The 13,121-nt window shown below is 38.2% G+C and overlaps 1 protein-coding gene across 1 annotated transcript in view; it reads left to right on the top strand.

Annotated features, from left to right (window-relative positions):
• POLR2B (RNA polymerase II subunit B) overlaps nt 1–13,121 on the top strand; it is a 58,853-nt gene that overhangs the window by 17,119 nt on the left and 28,613 nt on the right. The window contains exons 4-10 of the mRNA XM_059670256.1: nt 138–250; nt 371–590; nt 1,400–1,558; nt 5,054–5,218; nt 7,937–8,133; nt 8,314–8,433; nt 10,467–10,653. Coding sequence (XP_059526239.1) covers nt 138–250; nt 371–590; nt 1,400–1,558; nt 5,054–5,218; nt 7,937–8,133; nt 8,314–8,433; nt 10,467–10,653 — 1,161 coding nt within the window. The remainder of the gene's footprint in view (nt 1–137; nt 251–370; nt 591–1,399; nt 1,559–5,053; nt 5,219–7,936; nt 8,134–8,313; nt 8,434–10,466; nt 10,654–13,121) is intronic.

The following is a 13,121-nucleotide window of genomic DNA, read 5'->3' as shown; positions in this document are numbered from 1 at the left end:
TAGTACAGTGGGTTAATTTTGCCAGTTTCTGGAGCCTTTTCTACTCAAAATGTTAATGTCGATTGAAAAAGAATCATTAAAACTTTTATGGAAAAAGATTATTTATCCTCTATGTGGTTTCTTTGGTTTTATTTCAGCCAAGATATTTGCTGAAGTTTGAACAAATTTATCTCTCCAAGCCTACTCACTGGGAAAGAGATGGCGCTCCTTCACCAATGATGCCAAATGAGGCCAGATTACGAAATCTAACGTAAGATTTTTTTCCAGCAACTGGTAGTGAAATACAATTCAGAAAATATAATTTTAACTAATTGAGAGTTTTAGCGAATTCCCACTATTACTAAATTGTGTTCTCCTTTTATTTTTGAAGGTATTCTGCTCCACTTTATGTTGATATAACAAAAACAGTCATTAAAGAAGGGGAAGAACAACAGCAGACTCAGCATCAGAAAACTTTTATAGGAAAAATTCCAATTATGTTGCGTTCAACTTATTGCCTATTGAATGGCTTAACAGATCGTGATCTTTGTGAGTTAAATGAATGCCCCTTGGATCCTGGTGGCTATTTCATTATTAATGGATCAGAAAAGGTATTGTGGCATTATTTTTTAAAAAATTGATTTTAGAGAAAGAGAGAGGCAGTGAGGGAGGGAGGGAAGGAGAGAGAAACACAAATTTGTTGTTCCAACAAATTCATTGTTTGATTCTTGTATATCCCCTGACTGAGCAGGATTGAATCCGCAACCTTGGCGTATTGGAATGATGCTCCAACCAATTGAGCTATCCAGCCAGGGCTAGTCGCATTATTTAAAAAAAATTTACAAAACGATGATTAAAATTTGAAAGTTGGAATTAAAAAGTAAACTTTTATACAGAATAATCTGGAAGTGGTACTTGAAATATTTAGGGTGGGTGACAGTTAAACTTATGTAAACCAAACATTTACTTTATTTAAAATATATATTTTTTTTATTAATTTCAGAGAGAGAGGTAGAGAGAGGGAGAGGCAGAAACATCAATGATGAGAGAGAATCATTGATTAGTGCTCTCCTGCACACTCCCTACTTGGGATTGAGCCCACAAACCGGGCATGTACCCTGACCGGGAATTGAACCCTGACCTCCTTGTTCATGGGTTGACGCTCAACCACTGAGACACACTGACTGGGCAATCTGAAATTTTATTTAGCTGTATTATATAACATGTCCTATATGGTCTGTTGTTTGGGCTTACAGGTTTCTATGAAGCATTTATACAAAATGGAATTTGTAAAGTGTAAGAATTGATGTTTCAGTGAGCCTATATTATCAAATTAAATTAAGACACTGATTTCACTCTTCTTTCTTTTTCAAGGACCTTGTGGGTTTTATGGCTGTAACTTTTTTTATTGTCTATATAGGTTCTAATTGCGCAAGAAAAAATGGCAACGAACACAGTCTATGTTTTTGCCAAAAAGGATTCTAAATATGCCTACACAGGAGAGTGTAGATCATGTCTGGAGAATTCTTCCCGACCCACCAGTACTATTTGGGTTAGCATGCTGGCAAGAGGAGGACAGGTATGGATTGGGTTATGATGTTTGAGTTAATTCCTTTTTGTAGTTTATCAGACTGCATTCTTAGTCAGAAAGTTTTTCTTGAACTTATTATAAGTGTTATAGGCATTGTTTTATTTACTTACCAGAGGCCCTTTGCATGAAGATTTGCACAGAAGGCTTAGCTTCCTCTGGCTGCCAGCACTGGTTTTCCTCCGGCACCCGGATCCAGGCTTTTGGTCCGACCGCAGCGGATAAGCCAAGGCTTCTCTGCTCGGGCCGCAGGAAGACTTGGCTTCTCTGCTCAGGCTGCAGCAGCGAGGCTTGGCTTTTCCGCTCCAGCTGCAGCAGAGAATCCAAGCCTCTTCAGTCCTCAGTCGTCTTCAGTCTTCACTCTGCATCTGCATATGCAAATTAACCACCATCTTTGATGGATTAATTTGCATACGCATCCTGATTGGCTGGTGGGCGTAGCAGAGTGACACCAATTTGCATGTTTCTATTTTATTAGTGTAGATTGCTCTGTAAGATTACTCCAATAGCAACATATATCATTTCATAGTTTGTATAAGTCCAGACTTGGTGTGGCTTAGCTGGGTCCTCTAGTTGAACATCTCTCACAAGGCTGCAGTCATTGTGTTTTCCTGGACTGCAGTCATCTTAAGGTTCAGTCACGTGGTTGGTGACAGCATTCAGTTCACCATGGGCTTTTGAACTGAGAGTCTCAGTCCTTGCTGGCTTTTGGTTGGAAGCCTGTCTCAGTTTCTTGCCACATGAGTTCTCTCTATGCAGCAGCTGACAGCATGGCAGCTTGTTTCATCAGAGAGAGTAATTGAGAAGAGCCATAGAGTGTACAAACAAGGGGAAAATGACAGTCTTTTATAAAATAATCTTGGAACCAATATCTTCGTTGTGTTGGATGCAAGTCAGTACCCTCAGCCTTGTACTCAATGGGAGGTAATTGCACAGGCAATAATAGTAGTGGGCAGGGATCGTCAGGCACTATCTTAGAAGCTGCCTATCATAGGCATGTTACTTAAAATAATGTAATCTAATAATAGCTAACATTTCTTGAATATTTGCTGTGTCAATTATGTTTTCCAGAGTGCTTGATTTAATCTTTATGACTATCTTGGAAAGTAGTTGTAATTACCTCTATTTAATTTCATGTACATTTAAAAATATATATTTTTATTGATTTCAGAGAGGAAGGGAGAGGGAGAGAGAGAGAGAACATCTGTGATGAGAGAATCATTGATCGGCTGCGTCCTGCACGTCCCCTACTGGGGATGAGACCGCAAACTGGGCATGTGCGAACCTGGGACCCTTCGGTCCGCAGGCTGACGCTCTGTTCAATGAGCCAAGCTGTCTGGGGCTCATGTGCATTTAAAAAAAATTTTTTTTTTTTTTTTGTCTAAAGTTTTCCATATGTCTCCTTTTTCCCCAGTTGACCCCAGCCATTCCCACCTTGGGTAAGCCCCCACAGCCCCAGTGTCTGTGTCCATTGGTTATGCTAATATGCAGTGTGCATTTTTTATTAAAGTTTTTTTGAATAAGTCATACATGCATGTTCAAATAGTTCAAGAAGCACAAGAAAGGATATACTAAAAAAAGTAGTCTTTGACCCCCCAGATCTCTTCCTCAGAGGTAGCTGCTTTTGATAATTTTTTATGAATCAGTTCAGCAACAGTCTTAATGCAAAAAATACAAGTGGGAGCATACCACATACACTTTGCTGTTATCCTTTGAAAAAAACATGTTTAGATCAGTGCTTGATCATTCTTTTTGAGCTGTGATATTCCATATGCAAATTTTAAAACTATCTTATGGTAGACATTTAGGTGTCCAGCCCTGTGCTCTTACAAATAGTTTTGCAGAGTCTAATTTCACTTTTTGTAAGTATTACAAAGATAAAATCTTGGAGATTAGAGAGTTTTAACTGCCTGAAGTTAAATAGAATGTGTTAATCAAAAAGGTTTTGATTAAATGGTGGCGGAATGGGGCCCAGAAAAGATCCCCAGGTGGTTGTGATGTGCATTTATTTTTGAGAAGCACTGGCCTTGGTTATGGATGGCAAAGATAAATTCAACATATTAGGGAGGTTATCATGTTAGCTATGGGCACAATGAATTAATTAGAGGCAGAGAAAGAAAATCACCTGGATTTAGTGACAGATTTGCTATAGTATGAGGATGGATTACTTAAGATTCTATGATTTCTATCCTGAGGTTCTGAATAGAATAACTTTCAAGAATTGATCTTTGGAGAGACCTTATTGAGTTCATTTTCAGACAGAATATTTTTTTTGGTTGGGGTGCATGATGTAGGCATTATTTCTTAATGTTTTGCTTGTTTTGCAAAAAATCTATAATGAAACAAATAATGGACTAAATGGAAATAATTGATAGAAATAGCCAAATGGTAGTTGTAGATATGAGGGTTGAGGGTACAGGAAAAAGATCAAGATGAAGATTTGGGTATCATTTATGAAAAATTGTTACTGGACACCCATGAGAAGGGATAAGGTTTCTAGGAAGGAGGCCTGAAGTAGGAGGAAGACAACAGAAACTGTCATTAGAGGGATATGATAATATAGGGTTTTGAGGCCAAGGGAGGGATGAATTTGATACTGAAGGAAGGAAATATAATTAAAATTGAGAAGCCACATGATTGTATACCAGTGTAGGCTAGTAACTTTTATTTTATTACTGTATGTGTGTGCAATTAAAGTGAGAAAAGAAATGGGAAAAAATAAAGCTTGTGAAAGAGGCTGTTTATTTATTCAAACAAGAAAATACCACACAGACCAGCTCTGAGCTAATACTTATTTTTCATTCTGTGCTTAGCTTTTTCAAAATTTGCCTGTCCATCTTCTCTCTCCCTCTCTTTTTTTCATATTCTCTCTCTTTTAAAAAAAAATATTTTATTGATTTTTTTTAAAGAGAGGAAGGGGAGGGATAGAGAGTTAGAAACATTGATGAGAGGGAAATATCGATCAGCTGCCTCTTGCACATCCCCTACTGGGGATGTGCCCGCAACCAACGTACATGCCCTTGACTGGAATCGAACCTGGGACCTTTCAGTCCGCAGGCAGATGCTCTGTCCACTGAACCAAACCGGTCAGGGCCATATTCTCTCTTTTTGAGCCCTTCTTTGTTTCTTCCAGATACGTTTTGTTTTTATTTGTTTTCTTGGTGGATGGAGAGGGTGAGGGGGTCAATGTTCATGTTCTTTTGCAGCCAAAAGTCATTTCCAGATACAGTATTGGGTAATTCTGAGGAAATCTTGGCAGGCAGATAGCAGAGAATGGAAGTTTTTTCAGGACAAAATGAACAGCCTGTCCATAAAATTAGTAAATCTGTTCCAGTGTCTTTGAAAAGCAGCCATTCCTCATGGTATAAGAAGCATGCTTCTTTCGAAATACGTACAGTGATGAGTATATATGTAAAATGATTCTCACTGATACTTTTTTATGGCTGTGATCTCTGTATACTCATTCTCTAATGTTATTTTTTCTAGGGTGCAAAAAAGAGTGCTATTGGTCAGCGCATTGTGGCAACTCTACCATATATCAAGCAAGAAGTTCCCATTATTATTGTGTTCAGAGCATTAGGTTTTGTGTCTGACAGAGATATTTTAGAGCATATTATTTATGATTTTGAAGATCCAGAGATGATGGAAATGGTAATGTATAAGCAAAATATATTCATAGTGTTTTATAAGAGGTTTAAAGTTACTGACTGTTGCTAATCTTTTTTTTTAAATCCTCACCCAAGAGAGAGGACAGAGAGTGAGAAACACCCTTGTGACAGCAAAACATTGATTGGTTGCCTCCTGCACGCATCCCGTCCAGGGATGGAACCCGAGACCTTTTGATGTACAGGATGACTCTCCAGCCAACTGAGCCACATTGGCCAGGGCTATTGCTAATCTTAAAACAAGCAGAAAGCCACTCTGAAGAGCAGTTTACTTGTCACAGATCTCATGCTATTTACTGTTAAATTTTAACTTTTTATTTTGAAGTAATTTCAGACTTACAGAAAGCTGCAAAGAACTCCTATATACTCTTAACCCAGATTCACCAGTCGTTACCTTTGGCACATTTGCTTTAGCACTCTCTTTTTATACATATTATTTTTTTCTAAAACATACTAGACTTATTTCATGGATCATGCTCTTTTACTCCTTAATGCTTCAGTGTATATGTCCTAAGAACCAAAACATTCACTTACATGATCAAAGTATGATTATTAAATCAGGAATTTAACATAGGCACAGTTCTAGTAACCCACAGACCTTCTTTAGGTGTTTGCCAGTTGTTCTGATAATGTTCTTAGTAGCATTTTATTTTCTGGTTCTGAATTCAGTATAGGATCATGTACTCCATGTTGTTTTTATGTCTCTTCTCATCTTTTTCTCAGTGTTTCATAACATTGAAATTTTTGGAGATGATAGGCCATTTATTTTGTAGAATTTCCCTCATTTTTTTTCTCTTTCATTAATGATCTTTGTCTTAATAAATAGTAGTATATGGTCTTAAAGTTGTCCTGAATTATTCCGAGACTTTAAGACTACAGAGAAATAAGGTAAAATACAGGCTAAGCATTGGTCAAAAAGTTAGAAAGTGGAGTAGGATTACATTGTAATTATTAGAGTATTTATTTATTGATAAGTTACATGAAAAAATGAGTTCTGGTTAGATTTGACTTTAAGCTTTCACCAGTAGTATGCTTTAAATTTTATTTTATTATTTTATTTATTTGTTTATTATTTGTTTATTTATTTGTTTATTATAATATCCTCAAATCTTTATTTGAGGATATTTTTTCGGTGTTTTTGTGTGTGTTTTTTTCCCCAAGAGCGTGAAAGGAAGGGAAGGGAAGACGGAAGGTGGGAGGGAGAGACATCAATTGCATGTACCCCTACTGGGCCAAGATAGAACCTGCAACCCACACTCTAACCACTGAGAAACACTGGCCAGGGCTGCTTTTTAAAAATTTAAATACTTAATTTGTAAGTATTTAAGTGTTTAAAAGAAAAGATATTACATGTTATCTTTTATCCAAAAGGCATCCCAAATGATTCGAATTGGATTAAGACAGTATTCAAACTGGATTTTTCTTAGTAAAGTGAGAGACCTGATTTGCTTTATGTATATTGTTGTTTTGAAAAAACTGTTTGTTCCTATAGCTCCTATGAAGTGCAAGTCAAATTTTACAAGTCTGTGAGTCAAGCATTCACTGTTCCAAAGTGTTTAATTTTTTCTTCTGAAAACACATTATTATCGTTAATACCTTTTTCCAAATCCATATTAACCTTAAGAAAACAGTTTCATAAGAACAGCAATTTACTTTAAAAAGGTCATTTTCGTTTACCATACTGTGGCCTCACTTTTACTGGTTTACCTGACCTTTTCTCTGTTCTCTGATTCTGTAATTGGAATTTGGATGCTTAAACTTGTGAATCAGTGAAAATTAGACATAGGAAGTCAAAGGTGGGAAAGACTTGTCAGTATATGTGATAGGATTTAAAATGTATTTACAGGGGTCAAAGTTATGAAATGTTACCCCTCATTTCTCATGCTCATTGTTGTGTAAAATTGGAACTTAAGAATGTTAGAACTAGAGTGAAATTTAGATGTTATTTTATCTAGTCTCTTTGTAGATGAGGAAACTTATTACTTGGCTGCTCAGATACCAGAGGTATGGAATGTAGGTCTCTATAAGAATGTGTCTTTAAAATACTATCTTTTACAAAAAACTGAGTGGTTTTATTTGTAGGATATAGACCTCTTAAACCAATTTTTTTGTTTTGTTTTTAAACATATATTTTTATTGATTTCAGAGAGAAAGGGCGAGGGATAGAGAAAGAGAAACATTGATGAAAGAGAAACATCTTCAAGTGGCTCTGCCTGCATTTCCCCTACTGGGGACTAAGCCCCCAACCCAGGCATGTGCCCTGACCAGGAATCAAATTGGTTTCCTCTTGGTTTATGGGTCTGTACTCAACCTCTGAACTATACTGGCTGGGCCCTTATAAGCCAAGGTTTAAATCCAATCTGGCCCATTTAATTTTAGGTTAGTAAATTTTGATTTGACTATTAAACTTCTCTAAATGGATTTTAGATATTTGGAAGGAGCTTGTTTTGCCATTACTTATTAAAATATAAAAAATAAACTATTTGTATTTTTCTGGAAAGTGTTGATTAATGGATTTTGTTAGAGATCTAGATATCTAAAGTGTCTTCAAGGTCTAAGATTTTTTTTATTCCTTAATTTTCTAAAAATATTTGCATAATCAATTAGGTTCATCGGGATAGTTAACATCTTATAAACTGACAGATAACTTATTTTTAAGGTGAAAGTATGAATCTTAAAGTAACTTATTTAAATTATCTGATAGGTTAAACCTTCTCTCGATGAAGCTTTTGTCATCCAAGAACAGAATGTTGCACTAAATTTCATTGGCTCAAGAGGGGCAAAGCCTGGTGTCACTAAAGAGAAAAGAATTAAATATGCGAAAGAAGTCTTACAGAAAGAAATGCTCCCTCACGTTGGTGTCAGTGATTTTTGTGAGACCAAAAAAGCTTATTTCTTGGGGTATGTTAAATTTCATTGTTTTAAGTTCTTTGCAAAATATGTATTTGAGATAAAGCTTTCCTTAAAGCCCAAAATGTCAAACATGATGTTTTTAATAAATAAATTTTTTAAAAATCCCAAAACCATGTACATGTTTACTTTTTCTCACTTTTATTTTTGTTTTGTTTTGTTTTCTTAAAGGTATATGGTGCATAGGTTACTTCTAGCAGCTTTGGGTAGAAGAGAATTAGATGACAGAGATCACTATGGAAACAAAAGATTGGATCTTGCTGGACCACTACTTGCATTCTTATTTAGAGGGTAAGGAATTATAAGATGACATTATTAAAAGTAGAGAGATTGCACTTTGATTGGCATTGTACGTGGAAGTGCTAAACTATCATTCATATTGGGTTCATGTGAAGTTAACTATGTTCTCTTTGCCCCTTGCCCAGATTTAGTTTTGCTTCATGTCTAAGAATTTTAAGTTTGTGAGGACAATTTATGATAGTCCTCGCTTATTACATTTTCTCTATTCCTCTGATAGTTTTGCAAGGCATTTGAAAAAGCTTAATTACTGCTTTCAATTTTTGAAGGCTGATGTTAGAACTTTTGTTATTCCTGTTTTGTATTTTATAAAAACACAATGTTGCCAAAACCGGTTTGGCTCAGTGGATAGAGCGTCCGCCTGCGGACTGAAGGGTCCTGGGTTCGATTCTGGTCAAGGGCATGTACCTTCGTTGAGGGCATATCCCCAGTGGGATGGGAAATGTGCAGGAGGCAGCTGATCGATGTTTCTCTCTCATCGATGTTTCTAACTCACTATCTCTCTCCCTTCCTCTCTGTAAAAAATCAATAAAATATATTAAAAAAAAAACACACACACAAAAAAAACACAAAGGCTACAGGGAACTCTATCAAAATAATTAGCAGTGGTTGTCTCACAGTATTGAGGTCATATGTGATTTCTGTTTTATTGTAAATGTTTTTATACTTGCCATAATGAACATACATTTTTATAATTAGAAACAAGTTATCTTAAAAATAAAATATGTAGACAGTTTAATAAAAGTAACATGTTAGCAATGTTTTATACATGTTCTGTTATTTAGTGTGTTGCAGATTAGTATTTGTTATCATCCCGCTAAAGAACCTCTTGACACTCTGCCCCCCAATTGCTCTCCCCATATATGCTTATGTTCTGTATGTACATCTATGATCCTATCTAATAATAGAGAAACATGGTAATTGACCATACCTTCGCTATGCCGCCCATTGGCTAATCAGCGCGATATGCAAATTAACTTCAAACAAAGATGGTGGCTAATTTGCATACTGCAGGCAGGGCGGGCCAGCATGAGCCGCCATCTTGGCTCCTGTGTGCCGCCTAAGCCCCGCCCCCAGTGGGGACCCCCCATGTGCGGCCCTGAGCGGCGGGACACTGTGGCTGTGATTGGAAAGCCAGGCCGCAGGCAAGGTGACACCCCGGGACCCAGGAGCCGTCCTGACTGTGGCTAAGAATTTTAGGTTTGTGAGGACAATTTATTATAGTCCTCGCTTATTTCATTTTCTCTATTCCTCTGGTAGTTTTGCAAGGCATTAGCAGGGTCCCGGCATCCCGGGACCCAGGAGCCGCCTTGCCTGCGGCCCGTGATCGTGATTGTGATCGGAAAGTCGGGCCGCAAGCAAGGCGGTCCCCAGGAACCCAGGAGCCGGTCGGTAAGGTCTGCAGGCGAAGCAGCGATCAAGCTATGAGGGGGAGGAAGGAGCTATAGGAGCAGCTCTGGCTGGAGACTGAAGACTCCCGCAGTAGCGAGGAGCAAAGACTGAAGTCTCCAGCCGCAGCGAAGACTGTGTCCAGAGTGAAGATGGAAGGCAGTGGCCAGAGTGAAGGTCTGGGTCCCAGATGCAAGAGGAAAACTGGTGCTTGAAGCCAGGAGAAAGAAGGCCTATTGCACGAATCTTCGTGCAGCGGGCCTCTCGTTTATACATAAAAAGAGTAATAACACCTCTCTCTCGCTCTCTAGACCAGCGGTTCTCAACCTGGGGGTCGCGACCCTTTGGGGGTCGAACGACCCTTTCACAGGGGTCGCCTAAGACCATCGGAAAACACATATAATTACATATTGTTTTTGTGATTAATCACTATGCTTTAGTTATGTTCAATTTGTAACAATGAAATTGGGGGTCACCACAACATGAGGAACTGTATTAAAAGGTCACTGCATTGGGAAGGTTGAGAACCACTGCTCTAGACCAACCACTTTTTGTCCCCTTATGGGCAATATTGTCCCTGTTGAGAATGTATGCTGTAGACCTTCACATGTTTAAAACAGTACCATTTTATTTGGCAGCATGTTTAAGAATTTGCTTAAAGAAGTACGGATCTATGCACAGAAGTTTATTGATCGAGGAAAGGATTTTAACTTGGAGTTGGCAATTAAAACAAGGATTATATCTGATGGCCTAAAATACTCTTTAGCTACTGGAAACTGGGGTGACCAAAAGAAAGCTCATCAAGCCAGAGCTGGAGTATCTCAGGTAAAGATGTCGACTATGATTACAGGCCTGATTGCAAAATGTTATGGGACTAGCAGAGTCTTACATTCATTGAATATAAATTATTTTGCTTTTCCCCCCACACTTGGTCAGATGTAAGAGCATTGGAAACTTGAATTATGAAAATGAAATTTTTCTTTTTTTTTAAGCCTTTATTGTTAAAAGTATTACATATGTCCCCTTTTTTCCCATTGACCCCTTCTAGCCCACCTTTATTCCCCCAGAAATTTTTCTTAAATTAGCTTCTACTGTTACTAATAGAGACTTAAAGTTTTGGCATGCATCAAAATAGTTAATAAATTAGAGTAGCCATTTGGAAGGTGAGATAGTCCATGTTAGTGAAATTTTTATGTCTTAAAAGCTTCATATTAGAAGTTGAGGAAAATATAACACTGATTTCTAACACTGATTTCTTTGTTGGCGGGTCATATGTACAGGGACTGCAATAGCTACTCTTAGATGGAATTATGGGGGAATGTTTCACAAGGCACTTTAATTTTTTCCTATTTATTTTTCATAGAAATTTGAAAATCTATATGTATATGTCTAGCTTTATGGAACTTTTTCTTTTAGATCTTGGCCTCTGCCTTTTTTTTTTTTTTTTAACTAGCCTGCATCACCTGGTTAATTTGGCATTCAAACACCAACTTCAAGTGCTTGATTCCTAGAAACCCAGAGGCTCTGAGAAATTCTGGGAAGCTTTCCAATAGCAAAGTTAAATTTCTAGTTCTTTTTAATTTAGTGAGGATTTATTGAGTATACTTGGTGTTTGTGATGCTGGATTCACAAACATGAATGAGATGCTATTCTAGCTCTCAAGGAGCTCACCATCTATCAGAGGAGACAGAGTCATCTGGACACAGCTCACTAGGCTGGGGGCTGCGTTATGCTAAATGTCACGTTGCCAGTTCAGTTCAGTGGATGGTTATTGGAACTGTTGATGAGCCAGGCACTGTGCAACACACTGGAGTTGCACAGATGAGTAAAACATGATTCCTGATCTACAGCAATTTACCATCTGTACTCATAGGTAGATGTAAACAGATAGTTACAACATGGTACAGTAAGTATTATAGTGAAGGATGTGCACAACCACCCTGGGAATGCTGCAGAAAAGCACTTAATGCAGCTGAGAGGGTGAAAAGTCTTTAGCAAGTAACACCCAGCTGAATCTTGGTAATTGGGAAATAGTCCAAGCCTGGGAGGAGTGGAGAACCAGTGGCTCACAGGAAACTGGGAGAAAATTTCTTGATATCCTGAACAAAGGGATGGAGAAAGGAAAGAGTGTATGTAGGAGGAGCTAGAGAAGTCTAGGATTTTCAACTCAAAGTGGGAGAATTAGGAAGATGGGGTTGGAGAGGGGAGCTGGGAATAGCTCATTGAAGGGATTGACATGTTTAATTTTTGATTTTTAGGTAGAGTCCCAGTAATTGGCAGTGTGGAGAAAAGATTTGAGAAGGTTACCCTTGGTGGCAGGAAGATTGTTGCAACAGACTTAGTGAGAAATAACTAGGGCCTTGACTAGACTATCTTGTAGATGGAGACAAATGTGAGAAATGTTTAGGAAGCGCATTTTGTAAGACTTTGTGATTGATTTGCTAAGTGTGGCTTGGTGGTTGGATGTTGACCTATGAACCAGGGGGTCATGGTTCAGTTCCGGGTCAGGATGTGTGCCAGGGTTGCAGGTTGGTCCCCAGTGTAGGGGGTGACTGGTCAGTGATTCTCTCTTATCATTGATGTTTCAGTCTCTCTTCCTCTCTGAAATCAATAAAAAATATATTGAAAAAAGAGAAGTCCATAAAGTACAGAAAAGAGAGCAGTTCTTCCTGGAAGTGGGTCAGGTGGCTTTTGTAGAGGTGGTAACATTTCAGCCAGCAGAGTAGAATGGGGAAGTGCATTTCATTCTGTGGCAATAGCATGGACAAAGGTGTGGATGTGACAGGGTGTTTGGCAATGTTGATGAGTTTGGGAGACTGGGAGGGGAAGGTCGTTTGGAACTTTGTTGAGAAGAACTTTAATGTCATGCTCCTCTCTAGAGTAGGTGGGGAGCTGTTTTCAAATTGTGTAAATGGGTGAGAGATGTGAACATGTCTGTGTTTTAATCTGTAACTGAGGAGGATTGATCGGAGGGGACATTGCGGGGACTTGTGAGGTGTTGGCAGTAGTATAGGTAAGAGGCAAGGGGCCAGTGTATTTCTGAGACATTGGGAATGGAGGGATTGGGTTTCTGAGAAAATTTGAAAATAGAATTGTCAGGATATGTTTATTGGTGTGTGATACGAGGAAGTCAGAGGCAAAACTATTTTGAGATTTCTGGATTGGAAGATTAAGGGAAGGATGATGCCAGCAACCATGAGGGGAGACTTAGGAAGAGGAAGGAGGTTTGGGTTGTTGTAGGGCTAGGGAAGATGGTGATTTGTTATTGGGCATATTGAGCTTGTATTGCTTAC

This window comes from Myotis daubentonii, chromosome 1 (assembly GCF_963259705.1).
Source record: "Myotis daubentonii chromosome 1, mMyoDau2.1, whole genome shotgun sequence".
In the NCBI taxonomy this organism is placed as follows: Eukaryota; Metazoa; Chordata; class Mammalia; order Chiroptera; family Vespertilionidae; genus Myotis; species Myotis daubentonii.
Note: the sequence above shows the minus strand (reverse complement) of the source record. Positions and strands in the feature narration are given on the sequence as shown.